The sequence below is a fragment of the Natator depressus genome, chromosome 7, assembly GCF_965152275.1.
Source record: "Natator depressus isolate rNatDep1 chromosome 7, rNatDep2.hap1, whole genome shotgun sequence".
Classification (NCBI taxonomy): domain Eukaryota; kingdom Metazoa; phylum Chordata; order Testudines; family Cheloniidae; genus Natator; species Natator depressus.
Genome location: NC_134240.1, coordinates 22636376 through 22653322, shown reverse-complemented (window position 1 = coordinate 22653322; position 16947 = coordinate 22636376). Strand labels below are relative to the sequence as shown.

The following is a 16947-nucleotide window of genomic DNA, read 5'->3' as shown; positions in this document are numbered from 1 at the left end:
CAACAACAAAAAAGTGGGACCCATAATTCACCACCAAGTGCAGCTCCAACGGGGCAGCAGTGATAGAAGCTGTAGTTTAGACAGGGCTCAGATACTTCGAAGACCACGTTTCTCTTAATCTGCTTTTCACATAAATACAGTAGCAAAGACGCTTGAGTCTCATCTACACTTACTATTATATGTATTGTACTGAGATGGGGCTAGGAACTCCTGTCATAGAGCAGGACCCCCATGGTGCTAGGTGCTGTACAAAGATGATCCCTGCCCCATCATTTAACCACTGTAACTAACTACAGGTTTCAGAGTAGCAGCCGTGTTAGTCTGTATTCGCAAAAAGAAAAGGAGTACTTGTGGCACCTTAGAGACAAACCAATTTATTTGAGCATAAGCTTTCGTGAGCTACAGCTCACTTCATCGGATACATTAGATGCATCCGATGCAACTAATTAGAGCTTCTACCATTGTGAATTGTAGGCCCCCATTTTTGCCAGTCTAGACAAGGCTTGTGGGACCAGGCTGCTGTGTGGAAAAGCAACACCCCTCCTCCTGCTTACAGACAGCCTGGTTCGGCAGTACTGGTAAAACCAGATGTCTTGTCAGCTGCTGCTGCAGCAGCACCACTAAAAAGGCTCCCACGCCTTTCAGTAGAAAACAGCCACATGGAGGCTTAGGTTTGTATTTACAGTGCTGGGGAGGAAAAAAAAAAATTGAATGAAACAGCTGTGTCTGGGAAGGGATCACAAATCAGGATTTTAGTTCATTTCTAAGATCAACTGGAATGACAGAAGATAGCACCCAAGGGTCTCTAAAAAGCAGGAGTGCTTTGTAAGTGTAGTGAATGCTTACTTCTGTGGCAGCCCACATGCCCCCAAGGCGTGCTGTAATTTTTCAGTGTCTCTGACTGGCTAGATAAGCTGGATTCTTATTTTAAATAGATGCTAATGAACTCCCCGGCTGTGGGCGGTTAGGCGGGTCCCAGTCCATGCTGACATCAGAATGCAGGCTGACTAGATAAGGAGCAAGCAGGCTGTTGATACATATAGAAGTACAATACACTTAACTTTTGTTTGCACATTCAACTTGCCAAATTGCCCTGTAGGTAAATTGGAAGGAAGACTGGTCTTGTGGATAAGCCACATGGACGCGTAGGTTCTGTACCTGGCTCTGACACAGATTTTCTGGGCAAGTGACTTCTTCTTTCTGTGCCTCAGTTTCCTTGTCTGTAAAAGGGGCTTATACTTCACTGGGTTAAAAACATCAAAATTGAAAAGCCCTTTGAGATTTTTTTAGCTAGAGAAGAGAGAATTAGAGACAGGGCAAATACTGCGATTCCATGATACTGGACTCAGTGTAAGAACCAACATAGAAAGCATTAGTATACATCCACTTTGTAATGTATATGTCCTCAGATATTTTGGTAAGCCTTATCATAACAAAAGATGTACAAAACATACACAGATAAATAAATATGGTCAGTTTCCATTGTTATAGGAACACCATCCTACTCGCTAGTGTTCCATCATACGGAAGGTGTTACCAATAATTCTTTGTGTAAGCAACAGAGTAGAGAAAAGGTACAATAAAATCGTATGAAGGAAGAATTATATTCCTGGGTTCTAAAGGATAAGTGATACCAGGTTTATAAAGTAAGAGGTCTATCAAAGCCACAGCCTATATATTAGGAGACCGTGCCATAGCTGTCACAGCAGGGCCTCCTGGGTTTCCCTGCCTGGTTCTGCCACTGACTTGTTATGTGACCACTTAAACTCACTGTGCCAAAGTTTATCCATCTGTTAAATGGTTGTAAAAATACCTACCTTGAAGGGGTATGTTCTCAGATGGAAGGTGCTAAGAACATGCTAAATATTGTTACAGGGTGTGAACTCTGATCTAAGGACAGACCAGCTTCAGAAATTTATTTACGGTCTCCCACACTTTTATCTAGGTATTTCAGTGGCGGCTGCAAGGGTGACATTCAGAAGTGTCCAAGTGTCCTCAGGATACAGTCCACCATAAGAATAATTGTGTTTTCTTTCTTCCTGCAACTTACTCATGCTGGCCTTCACTGTGAGGCTCACTGCTGGGGTTGGCAAAGGCATCTCTAGCTTCATGCTCGTCCTCTTAGTTTTAGCTTCCTGTTGCCACTTCCTTTTCTGTGCTGTCCCCGTCATTGGGAGGTTAGAGCTATCATATGAGATTGGTCCATCTAATTACTGGATTAGATCATTGGCCCATTTTGTCCAATATCCTGCCTCTGCAGCACTGGATCAGATCATCAGTCCGCCTGATTAGGACTTGTCTACAAAACCGTTGCTTTCACAACAAGGCGAACACCCTATTTCCCAGCACATTAGTGGGCACTACTATGAACATTCCTGAAGTCCAAACTGCAGGGCAGTGTAGATGAAGCCCTAGACTCAAGCCTTGCAGCTTCTGAGCACACACTGTGCTGGAAACATCCATTATTTACATGTTGAATTTAATCATCCGTCAGACCAACTTTCTGTTTTCTATAAATATCTTTGGGCAGTCCTCCAAGAATTCCCTCACTTGTTTGTCTTCACAGGAGGCTTGGCCTTCTGATGTAGGGACTGAAATGTACATGGTGGAGTGGAGACATTTGGTAGATCTAGTTCCTTATCAAGTGCAAGGAAACAAGTGGGGTGAGAGGTAACCCAAAATCTAACGTCCTCATCAGTATTTGTTAAAGCCTGATCGAGCTCCCATTGAAATCAGTGGAAAGATCCCCACTTCAGTGCGTGTTGGAACAGGCCATAACTGCCTGGCAGAATGCTTAGTGCTGTGCAAGATGGAAAGGAAAGATGCAGCCCCTGCCCAGAAGCAGAGCTGACAGTCTAAACAGGTGGGCGACACCAAATGCGCCAGGAGACCTGGTGGATGGTTCTGTCTTAAAGAGACTCTTTTAAAAAAAATAGTTGGCAGCTGTGATGGATCCCATAGACCCCAGCCCGAGCCAGGGCTGGAAAGGAGTAATGGACTGAACCGGATCCAAGTATTTAGACCAGACCCACCATGCAGACACTGTCCAAGGTATCGATCCTGGAAAGTGGGGCCCCGCTAGCTGTAACTAAGAAGGAAGGAAGAACAGGAAGCAGAGGAAGGAAGCAGAGGTGACCCAGGGTTTCCAAAACAGACAGAGAGCGCAGACATGAGAGTAGGAGACGGCACAAAGGAAGAGATGAGACAGGATTCGCTGGCAGAGCGAAGGTGGGCAAGCGGGGAGTGTTAAGAAACAAGAGCAGAGATTGAGGTGGACAGAGTGATGCAGAGCCTGGAAGGTGACCCCAGTTTCTCTTATCCCTCCCTACAACTAATCCTCAGCATCCCCAGCGTTCTAGAGAACATTTCTTTAATCCTCATCTCCTGCCCCATTACGAGCTGCCCTGCTGCACAGTGGAAGGGTTTCCCCTTTTCTCTACTTTCTTTTGAAGGCTCAAGAGAAAGCCTTCTCCCTTTTTTCTCCTCCTTTCACCAGGACATGCCCTGTGCCATGTGTTTGCCCCATGCACAGATCATTAACTTTCTGAGAAGGACTGTTTTTCCATTAGCTGTTTTTATCCTTCTCACAATGTCGATCATTCTCAAAGATCCCCCCACCCGCCATCTACACAAAAGATTTGTCTGCTGTTCAGTAGCTAAAAATTCTTTGTTGTTTGGGGGGGGGGGGGGAGAAGAAAGAAACCCATTAGGCCATCTCTTGGCATTTATGGCACTACACGGGGGCGGGGAAGGGGGCAGCTCATATGAATTAATCTACATTATTTTACTCCATGGGAAGGCAATGTCTGTCAATCCAGCCACCCACCCCTCTTGATTTTTTTCCTGGAATCCTTCATCTGTTGCTTTCACTAAAAAAAATAAAAACCCCTTAAAGCTGCGTTGCCTTAGTGCAGTGCTGTGACACAACTCCCAGCAAATAACTCCCAGATTAGGCTGAAGCCAGTTGCTAAGTAGCCAGAGGAACCCTGTGCTTTTGTTTAAATTGCAGAGGAAAAGTTAATGGGTTTGGGTGAAAATGTCAGGTTACCAGCTGCTAAAGTGAGAGTTGACAAAATTAGATGAACTGGGTGTTCCAGAAGCCAAAGTGTAACTTTTTCCATGAGCCGGTTCACAGGAAGGGCGGTTCATTCTCATGAAAGGCAGCCTCTTGGGATTGAGACAGTTTACGGAACAAGACAGATACTTAAAACGAGCAGGGTTGTATCTCACGAGAGTAGGGTCCCACTGAAAAAGGCTGCCTGCCTGTAGGGAATGCAGAGGAGGTTGGAGGTACCTACAGCAGCCATGGTGCAACCTCAGAGCTGTTCTAGAGAAGATTTCCAGGCACTGAAGAGTCTATGTGGATACTGACTGAGGGCCAGATGTTGGGAGGTGCTCAGCATGCTCAGCTCCTATTGACTTCTCTGGGAGTCGAGGATGCTTACTGCCTCCTCAGATCAGGCCTTGACAGCTCAGTCTCAGCCAGCATGACAGCTCAGTCTCAGCCAGCATTTCACCTCCACAGCGGGCTCTTCCAAGCATTTCCCAGGGCTAGGTCTCAGACCCTCAGGGTGGATGTGTCATCAGGATGAGGGGAGCTATACTGCATTTCTCTCTCCTCTAGTAACTGCCCCTCACTTTGGGGTCCACTCCAACACACCCATAACTTGAGTTTCCAGTCATGGGGATTATGGACCTGCACAGGACAAGTGTAGAGCCCTGCAGCAGGACTGGAATCCTATGGGTCTTGCAGGATCCATGGCCATAATAGCAGGAGCCGAATTAAAAGGTTAGTCCTGTGGGGGGCTCTAAAAGAGACCCTTTGCTGTCTCCAGCAGAGTATGCTGTTTGAAAGAAGTTTAAGTGATTCCAGAGGAGAAGCCAAACTGCACCAGCACGGTCAGGGAGAGGATCCCATACTACCAGTAAAGTCACATGGACGCTGGCGCTGTTAATTAGTCCAATCAGAGGCTCACCTCTGGGCCAACCAGGGACAACATTCCCAAGTAAATGGGCAGGGACCCAGCAGTCTGACAGATTTGCTCTCGTTTCCTATAATCCATCAGGACAGTTGTAATGTGGGTCACTCTTGTCAGTTCCTGGGGCTGAGCTCTCCAAGCCCTGCAGCATGGATGTCTCAGCGGCAGGACCATTCCTGTGAAGCCTGCTCCCTGCAATGGTCAACCAGAGCCCAAGTTTGGTGAGCTTCAGGGCTCCGGGTAAGACTTCTCTCTCTGGGCAAATCTGTAATCACTCTCCAGACCATCAGCACAGCAGAGGATGAGGGTTCTTCTTAGGCTAGGTCTGCACCGTATACCTTACTGTGCTGGTGCAGCTGTGCCGCTGTAAGGTCTCCCGTGTAGCCGCTCTCCTGCCAGCAAAATAAAACCACCCCCCAATGAGTGGCAGTAGCTTTGTAAGCAGGAGAGGGTCTCCCGCCAACAAAGCACTGTCCACTCCAGTGCTTTTCATCAGTAAAACTTGGGGGGGTATTTTTTCACACCCCTACTTGACAAAAGTTTTACTGACAAAAGTTGGGTGTAGACATAGCCTTAGACTGTTCATTTAGTGAGATCTCAGCTAGGGGAAGGAAAGGAAAAGCAATCACCCTGCTAAAATAATCTATGGAATTAGGCTCCGTCAGCGAATGAGTAGAGGAGATGCTCCTGAGTTGGATACTGATGGCAGATTCTCTCCTGCACTTGGGCCAGCTAAGCAGGGGGCATCAGATAGCTAAATTACAGCTCCCTGATTCTCTGGCCCAGCCCTGGCAAAAATAGAGCAGCCTAGGGGCCACTCTAACTTGTGCCTGCTGGTTATGCTCCTCTAAGGACCACCCACCAACTAGGGATTGCTGTAGTGTGTATCCTAGCCATTCCATCCCTGCCCCAATGCATCTCTTGTGCTAAAGGTGGTGGGGAGGGAGGCTGGCTCTACATCCACTGGGGCCTCCCCCTCCGTCCCCCACATGGACGGTATCCAGAACAGGGGTGATGGTTTCCAGTCCCTTTGTGCCACCTGAGCCTGTCACAAAGACCAGATTGGGGCAGAGAATCAATCTCTGAGCCTTCTAATGCTCAAATGTGGTGTCTGTGTAAGCACAGTGAGGAGGGAGTTTAGACTAACCTGTGTGCTTGTTGGAATTAGTACAGGGTGCAATGGGCACATTTTAAAACACTTCATCGGTTAGAATAACTATCTTTGTAATTTACTGACTTTACGAGGGGTGTGTCAGCTGCCAAAGAATTAATTGTGCTTCGGTGTCCAATGAACTGTTACCATAGGAGGCTGCTGTGCAGGGGCAGGAGGGGGGGTTATTTTTGAATGGTCTCGTACTAAGGCAATCCACCAACTGCTTTTTGTAGGACCCATCATTACACATAGGCAACCTTCACCCTGGCATTATCCCCCTAATCATGGCCTGGTGCAGAGAGGAGAGGTGGCCAAGGGTGTAAAAAAGCAAGCCTGTCCCTACACAGAGCCCACAGCGACGGTTCCTGCCCCACAGGGCTGGGTGCAGCTCCCTGCTGAGAGCGTGGCAACCTGGCACACACAATTGCAGTGTCATCCAGTTTGGCCTGGCTTCCCTTTCGTCATGGAGGGGCAGCCGTGCAAAACCTGAGTGGCGCAGCAACCTCATTCACTAGGTGTCAATGACCAGAGTGGGGAGCCATGCCCAGCCCCGCAGGGCAGGAGCTATCGGTGTGGGGTGAGAGCAGGGCAGGCTTGCCTTTGAACACCATCGCCCCCCATTGGGGTCTCCCCTCCGCACCGAGCTAGGAGAAGAGTATGTTTGCTTTGGGCCAGGGCCCGGTGATTGGTTAATCCAGCCCTGGATGTGGCAACCCATCTAGAACATTCCTGCGACCCACTGGGGGGGTCAGGACCCACCATGGGAAACGCTGCCGTAGAGAAGAAAAATTAGGCTTCCTTCAGCCAACCTACAAATAAATGATGATTTTTTTTTTTTTTAAAACCACATCAGACTTTAGAGGAATTGGCGGCTGTGCCAGGGATCCACCTATAATCAAAATGCGCTGGCAAAGATTGAGCTGGTAAAGCCTGCGTAGGCTGCCAAAGCTCGTTTCTCTGTATACAGCATACAAATATTTACTGTAGATATGCCTGATGCAGTAACTACCCATTCCTAGCTACCAGACCCTGTGCTGATTAATCCAGTGCCTTGTTTTCAGCACTCTCATCACTCCAAATTTTTCATGCTGACTCTCTGCTCTTAGCCAGCCTGCAAGAGAAGGATAAAAATTTGCAAGTGAAATGCTGGGGTATGTGGTTTTTTTGGGTTTGGGGGGTTTTTTGTTGGTTTTTTGGCCTACTGGCACTTTATCTCATAGTTTAAACTAAGAAAAACTTTGCCCAATCAGGAGCTCAAGGCCCATACATAGTGAGCACATAGTGTGCAGATTGAAGTTACCTTTGTCTTTAATACAGAGGGGTGGCCCATGGATACTACAGGCCCCAACAGGCAAAGCTCCAGCTTAAGCAGAGCAGCCTCCATTGGGCTCAAGACAGCACGCCTTGTCGAGACCCATCATCTTTGCAAGCACGATCTCCGCATACACACTTAACACCAACACAGAGCTCCTCATCTTAGTAGTGCTTTACAAGCAGGAGCTAATCAGTACCTTCAACCCTCCTGCGAGACAGATAAACATCTTTATCCCCATTTTGCAGATGGGGAAACTGAGGAAAAGAGAGGTAAAGTGACTCATGGCAGGGCCACTCAGCACAAGAGATATTACTGGTACTCAGGAATTGCTTATATCAATATCAGCTTTGTAATAAAGCAGAATGAAAAACTGCCTATGGGGGAAAAAGGCTGCCACCTTTGAGTGGTAGGAGACCAGGGCAGAGCATGAGTAAGCGCAGAAAGGAGCTCCCCTGGGCAAAGTCCATTGACTGATGCTGCTTGTTTGCCTGCCCCCAGTGTTTTTGGCTCATGAACATTTTTCAGTGGTGTAAGAGAGGAGTTTGGAGTAGCCCAGTTTCCAGTTGCACAAGAGGTGATGGGCCCTGGCTGCTAACTGGGGTTATCATTCTAGGGCAGGGGTAGTCAATAAGCAGACTGCGGGACAAATCTAGACCACCAGGCACTTTTGAATGGACCTCAAAATCTATTTATTTATTATTATATTATTATTTTCTCTGGAGTCTGGACCTTGACCAAGAAATTTGGACCTTGACAAAAAATAAATTGACTACCCCGATCTAGGGTGAAATGGCACAGGAGCCCACTGAGGGTGGGAAATGGTTAGCCTAAGCAATAGATGGAAACAGACTCATCACACATGAAGGGCTCTGCCTTGTATTTTCGGAACAGACTGTTGCTGACAATGATTTTCCCCCCCTCCAATAGGTTGAATCTTACACCTCAGACCCCCTGGTCTACCATGGGGGCATGAAGATCTCCTTTGTCATCCAGCTGATGAATGCCGTTGCCAAAATAGAGCGATCCCTGCCTAAATTGACTCTACCAATCTTGGTGCTACATGGTTTGCCCGACAAGCTCTGCGACATCAAAGGTTCCTACTTACTGATGGACACCGTGCAGAGTCAGGACAAAACACTTAAGGTCACCTTGCTTCTTGTATTTGAAGGGTGTAATGTTGTGCATATCAGCCTCTGCTTTGTTCAGTGTAGGCTTAAGGATTTGACTGAGTCACTGTCAGAGCAGGTGTCAGGTGCTGTTGACAAGAGTGCAGAGCATGGGAAAATGTCCGATTCTGGGAGGTGCTGAATACCCAAAGGAGTTGAAAGAACTTGGCTCATTCCAGGATTGGGCTCCCAACCAGGTAACCCAGTGCCCCCAAACTCTGCGACCGGTCAGGCTGCTTTCACACCAGGCCCACCTCACTGCATAAAGGTATAGCGAGAACGTTCCAAAAGCAGCTGAACAAAAGCCATTCCACATCTGCTCATTTGGAGAGAGCACACAGCTGATTAACCAATTGTTAGCACATGAATGAACTTGAAAGGGAGACGGGGAGACCAAGCAAAAGCTTTTGTTGTCAGAAAAATAACTATCTATCTCAGGCATCAAAAGAGTGAAATTACACCCAGGATTGTGGGAACGCCTCCCATTGCGTTTACATGCCAAGGGTGTGATTAATATTTCCTGCCTCTCATTGGGTTGAAAGCTTGATATGCTGCAGTTGGCTCACTGGATACAAGGACTGGGAAGGCGGGTGTGAGACCCTGAGGGAACGGTTATATCCACTGCTTAAGTGCATGAAAGCAGCCCTCGCAAGAGACTTGTGCTTCTCAGCATACACACTGTATAGGGATTAAAATAAAAGAGTGACAATGGGTCTGCATGGCTTTGATTCCCTTACTAGAGGGCAGTAGGCAAAGGAATGTTCTGCCTGGGTACGGTGGGTCTAGGTTTGATAACATCAATACCATCTCCAGAGTCTGCACTATTAAACTCCACTTGCAGCAGAGGGTATGGAGCAGCATGGGGCACTCAAAGAGAGTGACTGGAGCAGGGGGACTGGAGCCTGGCTTTCCCCTCTCTCAGATGGGTGCCCTAACACTGGACAATAGAGTTATTCTAACTGTCTCTCTCTGGCCCAATGACTGTTTAAGTATTTATCCACAATGGAACAATCATTGGGTCAGAGAAGGAGGGAAGTGAGGGAAATGACTCTGAGGTCCAGTGGTTAGGTCGCCTCCTAGGAGGTGGGAGACTCAGGATCCAGTGCTCAGAGGCCGCCTACGGGGTCAGGTCCTGCATGCAACTCAGACGGCCAAACATCTACCTTCCCCACAATTCATGAATTGCTCCGGGGCTCAGGCAGGAACTAGGTATCCAGATGAGAGTGAGACAGCAGTGCAAATGCCCAGAGGCCAAAACTGAAGCACAAAGGGAACTTGTACCTAGAAACTTAAGCACCAAATGAGTTTAGGTGTCTAAATACTTTAGTGGCACTGGGCCCTGGAGCCTGGTTTTTCAAAGGTGATGAGCTCTCCCAACTCCAGCTGAAGTCAGTCAGTGCTTCACGTGCTCAGCATTGCTGTAGAAAGGTGTCTTAAATCGGGAACCCAAAATCAGAGGCCATTTTTGAACATGTGATCATATGGCACATTCTCCTGTTGGTGAGTCTCCCCCATATGGAGAGGGGAATGGAAAGAACTGCAGGAGAAGGAATTGAGATTGCAACACCGCAAACCTGTGTGGAGACGACAGGTGTGAAACCTGAGAACTCCTGTTAACTCCCTTGCTGAAACTGACTAGACCTCAAGTTGGTGGCATCCCTTAATATTCATAATTCACCATATCTAAGAAATACAGGAAGACCAACGAGACGTGTGCAGGTCATGTCAGGATTGTGGGCACTGGCGAATGGGACCTAAGGGCTGCTTTGTTCTTTGGGGTTTTGTCTGAACCTGTGTTCTTTCTCTGATTGCAGGTGTATGACGAGGCCTATCATGCTCTCCATAAAGAGCTGCCTGAGGTCAGCACTGCTGTGTTTAAGGAAATACTAACATGGATTGGTCAGAAGGTCTCGGCAGCTGGAGGACCCAGCCACACTTAAGCCACCTTGTTACCTTCCCAATGGTCTTCTGGGGATGGAAGTTTTTGTTTATTTGGGTTTTTTTTAAAAAGTCTCTCTGGAAAAGATTTAACTTAGAGGGACTCCTAGGATACTTTGCTATGAATAGCCATTCCTATTACATAGGAGGGAGACTCCGCTCAGTCATTTAAAGAGGCCATTGCCCTAAAGCAGGAAAGGGGGTTATGGCAGTGGAAGAAGTCACTGAAAAAACTTTCCAGGTTGGTTATTGTACTGCAAGGCTCCTGTTTGCAAAAGCCCCCCCGCATCCCCCCCATGTTCTTTGTTTTCTCTGGAATTCCTGATGTGCCAAGGCTGTTTTTATTCTGCAATAATCTTTGGAATGTTCAATAGTTCTGCATCTTTCATTTCATTCCGTTTCTACTCCTGCGGAGTACGGTCCCCTTCCCTGCTCCCGCAGTTGCAGAACATACTGTATAAGAAGTCTTTACCCTTGAGAAGGGAACACTAGAGAGAGTTAGCAAAGAGAGCTTGGGGATGGGGAGAGAGGAATAATTCTATACTTGAAGGTGAAAAGCTAATTTTCTAGGTCAAACCAATCTGAAGCAACCTCTTTTAGCACAAGGCCTGAAGGGTAGGGACCTACCCTACCAGTTTGCACTCTAGAAAGACATGTTGTTTAACCGCTGTTTAATTCCCAGCACCAGAGCAGAGTTCACAGAGGAGAAGGACTAATGTAGAATAAGATACTTAAAACCTACTAAGCACACACAAACTGTGTGACTTCCAGATACCAAACCCTCTCCCCTCTGCAAGATGAGCAACTCTGTGCTACTGATACTTAAGATGTAAAGTCAAAATTTTATTTAAGAGGAAATATTAATATACTATATGGTGTTTATCTTGGCGGCTCAGAGAGCTGTCACTGAGGAAGGGAGCAGAGTCTGAAGAAGGAGCTAACTGTCCTCACCCCTGCACTGTCGTAGCCATGGCAAGGTTGTCCCACCATGGTCCATTCCTCTCATAACTACTCTACAGCAATCATTTGGCCTTTTCCCCTCATCAGCTGGAGATGGCCAGAAATGCTAGTCAAGCTCAGAACATCTAGTGAAGGGAAGGGCATTGAGATGGCTGACATGTACCCTCACAGTCCACTTATTTACTAAGAGCCTCATAATGTTATTAGGTTTCCCTGCAAGCTCTTCCAATTCTGTGAAATGGTCATTTCTTGGGTGGATTCTCCTAGACTTAGCAGCTGTGTCTTAGCTGGGTGGCAATGAAGGGTCACACTTGCTCCTGAGCGTTAGGTGGGCAGTTAAAAGCATATCATAGAGCACACTAGGTAGCCAAACATCTGTATCTGAATATTGGGGCTACATAGAACAAGCTATACAGAAGGATACTGATGAATTACCACAAAGACAGCTGCCACCAGAAAGTTCGTAAATCCAGCAGATTCTGATACTGGTTGGAAGCTACAGATCCAAATGCCAGAGCTCACTGGTCTTTCATACCAGCAAGGCTAGAGGAAGACTTCTAGGAGAACTTTCAACGTGAAAACTCACTCACATGGCAAGTGAGCTTGCATCAACCTGTTTGCCTTTCCTCTGGTAGTTGTGTTACAGCTTGTGTACACAGGGAAATCAACTGCCAGAACTGTACTGTTATACCACTGTGGTTATGCCGGCATAAACTCCCTGTGTGGACATACAAGTATCCACACAGTTATAGCAGTGGACACTCTTAGATCAGTTATACTGGTATAATTATACCAGGATAGTTTTGCCAGGCAATGTCCCATGCAGACATGCCCTTAGTAATAGGCCTCTGCCCACATGCAAGGGAGAGTTTAGTTTTTTCCTCCTACTCTCTTAGGCGTTTCAACAATAAGTCCATCAAAGTTCTGCAGAGGGTGTGGGAAGCATTTTGTCACAGGGAAAAGCAAGTATCCTCCAAAGTTTCCATTGTAGAGGGGGCAACTGTCTTATACAGGCATTGTACAGCAGCTGGAGCTATCCCAGGTCCTTACTGCTCCCTTTCCAACTCTGCCCTGGAGGAGAGTAGGGCAGTATTCCCATCATGACAGTTTGGTGCCGTTTCAGTGGCTTGTAAGGTAATGTACCAATATTTCACTTCCCCTTGAAGCCCATTCTGGCAGGACACAGGAAAGGTAACCTTGTGCAATAACAACAGGCATCAGAGACTGACTTTCATGAGCTCAGACCTGTTCTCTAATAAGGGTTTGAGAAGTTAATGGAAGTCATCCTTGTGCTTGCAACTGTGTAGTGCATCTAATCAGAAATGCTGTTCTTTACAGATTGGCTCTGGCATTTGTACAGCTCTAGCTTCCTGGCTGCAATCTGAGAAATCATTATAGATCTCAGCAGTTCAGCTCGACTTGAATTTAAAACCCTGTTCCAGCCAATCAACTGCTACCACCAACACCTGTAAACCCCCTACAATGGCTTTTGGGTATCAACACAAGGTGAAGCTCAGGCATTGCATGCTCAAGAGCGTCCAGTGAGCTGGCTTGTGGCAACATTTTTCTCCTGCAGGTCGGTCGTCCCCCCCCCCCCCATACACACTAACCATGAGCTGGGAAGAGACGGTGAGCATGGAGACATTACAGTGGTGGGAGACCCTGCCTACCTCTTAGGCCTTGAGCATGCATTAGGGTAGGTGTAATCATACAGTGATATGTGCTAGGGTGACATAGGGAGTACTAGAAATATTTTATAAATAAAAAGAGGTGATTAGAAGATATGATTTTCAAAAGCACCTAATGTTGTCCTGAGTCTGCTCCCATTGACTTAAATTGGAGCAGAATTAGTTGAGTACGGAGCTCTTTTCAGGGGGGAGAGGGGAGAATCTTAAATGAACAAGCACTTGAAAGAAAGAACTAACCCTACAGTGTGATGGCCGCAGCCCTGCTGCTCCCTAGAACCTGTATGTGGCCATAGGAAGTCCTGGGGTCAGTGCCTTTGATCAGTTCTGTTCTTTAGCCTGAGAGAGAGCTGCTTTCTTCCTGAGCTTGGAAGCAATATGTAAGAAGAAAATGAGGATGATAAAAAGAAAACCTGTCCTTCTGTCCAGCTAAGCTCAGCAAGGTCACACAGGCAGGGGAAGCTGTGTTTGAAAATAAAGTGTTCAGATGACATTTGGCGAAACTGACATTTGCTGCTGCTCTCAGACAATTTTCTGAAGCACTATCTTTTGGGAAACTGGGCCTCAGGAAGACCTAGCTGAGAAATTGAGGGCCAGTTTCTAACAGACTTGAATAGAGCTCAAATCTCACTGTTTAACATAGAAACAGAGCCAGACCCTCAGGTAGTGTAAATCAGTGTTTTTTCAGTATAGACTTTAAGATGCAGGTGTAAATTAACATAGCTCTAGTGAGGTCATTTGTGCTACACTGATTGACAGCAGTTGGGGATCCGCCCCACATTTAAACTCTTGCTGCTATAGTTGATCCATTGCCACAGGTCCAAACCGGCTTAAACTGGCACGTTTAGTCTCCACCATGTCCTAGTGGAAATCCCTTCTTGAGCAATTTCATTAGCAGCAGGAAGATCTGCCACCAGCAGAAGTGTAATTAAAACCTTTATTTTCAAATATCATGGACACTTTATGGGGAGCACTGCTGGCCTTATGAACTTCCAGATTGCTCTGCTGAGACAAAGGGGACAGTTTCCCTCTGGGTATAGAATGCATTTATGACAGAGCAATAGTAGTCTGTAACTACTGGACATGCCGTATCACTACAAGACCATACTCATAATGTGTAATCCACACAGGTTTCTATTTAGCCTGCTCTTTTTATATTGGTCACCCTAGCACACGGTCAGCATAAACCTGTAGAGATCACTTATTTTTCCAAGTAATTTCTGAGCCCGTCATTCCATTGTGCTCCAGTTGAATATAATATATATACACATGTATTTTCAGTGGGAAAAGTGTGTACAAGTTTAGGGTTCTTTAAAGGAATACAATGTATATTGCAACTAATAATAAAGTTATGTTTTCTGAAGGTGGCGTCTTTGGGAGCATTATTTGCTGGTGTCATCAGATTATAGCGAAAGAACAGTAGAAAGAGGGGGGGTTATTAAAACACTTCAGGTTTGGGGGGGGGGGCGGGGAACAGCTGAGCCACAGATATTGCTGAACTGCAATCTCCAGTGTAGCAATATAGCAGGTGCAACCTTACCACGTGTCATCTTGTCCTAAACCTGCAATGTAAAGGCTAGTTGGGGTGGGAAGGTCTACACCAGCGTAGCTATACCACAGTGTATCTAAACCCGGTCTATACCTAAAACTTAGACTGACCTAGCAACATCACTCAGGGGTATGAAAAATTCACACCCTCGAGAGCAGTAGTTACGTCAATCTAAACCCCAGTATAGACACCACTAGGCTGACCATCAACCGTTTGATTGCCTCTCAAGAGGGCGGATTTACTATTGTGACAGAAAAACCCCTTCCATCACTGTAGTAAGTAAGTGTCTACACTACATGGACATACCCTCACATTTGCATCAGAGAAGCTTCACTGATGCAAGGAATCCAAGTGTAAACAAGCCCTGAGCATTTCGAGGCAGGGCCTGTCCTTTTGTTACATGTTTGCACAACCCCGAGCAGCATGGGGACTGGATCCTGATTGGTGACCCTACCATTACCGTAATCCAATAAACTGCCCTGGTGCCTTCGCTACACAGCAGTGGGTACCTGCTGCATTGGGTGGCTGCAGCTCCCAGCCCTGGCTCTGCAGGCAAGTCCCTCCCGCCCCACATAGGGTGCGGGTGGAGAGGGGAAAAGCAGTGAGCGACGGAGGGAGGGGGAAAGAGGAGTGGATGGGGGGTGGGTCCTCCAGGGGAAAGGGTAGGGGAGGTTCTGGCACTCCTGCTGGAGTGTCTGGTTCTTAAATATTACAAAGTTGGAAACCCTAGTTATTATAGCTGCTACTGTAGAAGGGAAAATGCTGACTCAGCATTCCTAAGAATTCAAGGCTCTGTTTTGAGCAGTCAAAATATTTCAAACCTGATTTGTGACCAGAAACAAATAATTGAATAGTTCTGGGCCTCAGTCCCCAATCTGTTAAATCAGAATACTCCTCTTCCCTTTCCCCAGCCCTGTGGTCAGTCTTGGTATTTGTCACAGCTTGGGCCTAAACGCAAAAGTAATTAGCTGACAAATGTGCACAGTGCAGTGGGAGTGGGGAAAAGCTGCTTTCAACTGCAGTGACAAGGAAGGCACTGGTAGTGATCTCAGCTGCAGGGGGTTACAGCTTTGCATGCTAGAGTAGGGCAGCAAAGACAGACATTAAAATCCAAGACTGCTGGCACCACCAGAGTATCACCCCACTCAGTAACCCATGTGTGCTAAATGCATTGACCAACATAAGAGAAAGCGCCTCATTCATTGAAGGTGAGAGGCTGGGGAAACACCTTGAAAATGAAACCAAGTTCAGGGCCTCACGTGGGACAACAGTGTCCAGGCATCAAAGCTGGGCTAAGAACACACATCACAAAGGTGTGCTGAGGTCCTTTTGGTTTTGGATTATGTCCAGCAAAACCCTTTGCTTGGCTAGAAAAAAAAAAAAATCTAGCTGTAAAATGCTGTCAGGAACCCGGTGTGGTCTCTTGTGTAGGTGAAGGCTGGAGAGAGACTGTCAGATGGGAAGAGGGTTTCGGGGGGGGGGGGGGGGGAAGGGTCAACCCACTAAAATGTCTGGGATCTGCAAGGCATTCCAAGCCATTTTCTATCTCGCCTTTGCTAGTCAGGCAGCCCCCTGCATTCCAGTAAAAACCCTTTCAGACCCGACTGAAAGTCATGATACTGAGTTTCACTGAACTCGCCAGGTTCAAAGAGAAGAGGGGCCGGGAGGGAGCTAGCCCACATTGTGGGGGGAACACTGCTGCGAAGGAAACATGTTGTGTCTCAAGGCAAATGGTGAACATGGTGGGATAGCTGTTGTGTGATCCCCACTGAGGCAAAGCCAGAAGAATCCTGACAGGTTCCATTGGAACCATGTAGCACTAGAAGGTCAATCAACCCGAGTCAGACACCTCAGTGGGAGATGAAGAGATCAAAACTGAGATGAAGTAGAGTGGGTGATTTCCATGGTTTCTGTATGCTCGCTGCTTAAAAGGGGAACACGTGAGCTGCATCACACCTCAGGGTATTGTGAGTCTGACTCACTCCTCTCTCACTTCCTCCTTATTCTAAGGGGGAACTATTTGCAGCTGGTTTATATCACATTACAACCCGACCCACCCATGCTGACTCAGTTATGCTAGCCAGAAGTAGCAAGGGTCAGGTCATAGCTCCTCCATTCCCTGAGCACATTTTAGGGATGACAAGTTTCCTTCCCCACTCTGAACTCTAGGGTACAGATGTGGGGACCTGCATGAAAACCTCC

General features: G+C 47.0%; 1 protein-coding gene across 3 annotated transcripts in view; it reads left to right on the top strand.

Annotated features, from left to right (window-relative positions):
- MGLL (monoglyceride lipase) overlaps positions 1 to 14559 on the top strand; it is an 83843-nt gene extending 69284 nt beyond the window's left edge. For all 3 annotated transcript variants that reach the window (XM_074957646.1, XM_074957648.1, XM_074957647.1), the window contains exons 7-8: positions 8375 to 8590; positions 10428 to 14559. In XM_074957646.1, the coding sequence (XP_074813747.1) occupies positions 8375 to 8590; positions 10428 to 10553 (342 nt within the window). In that variant the 3' untranslated portion in view covers positions 10554 to 14559. The remainder of the gene's footprint in view (positions 1 to 8374; positions 8591 to 10427) is intronic.
- Positions 14560 to 16947: the final 2388 nt, after the last annotated feature.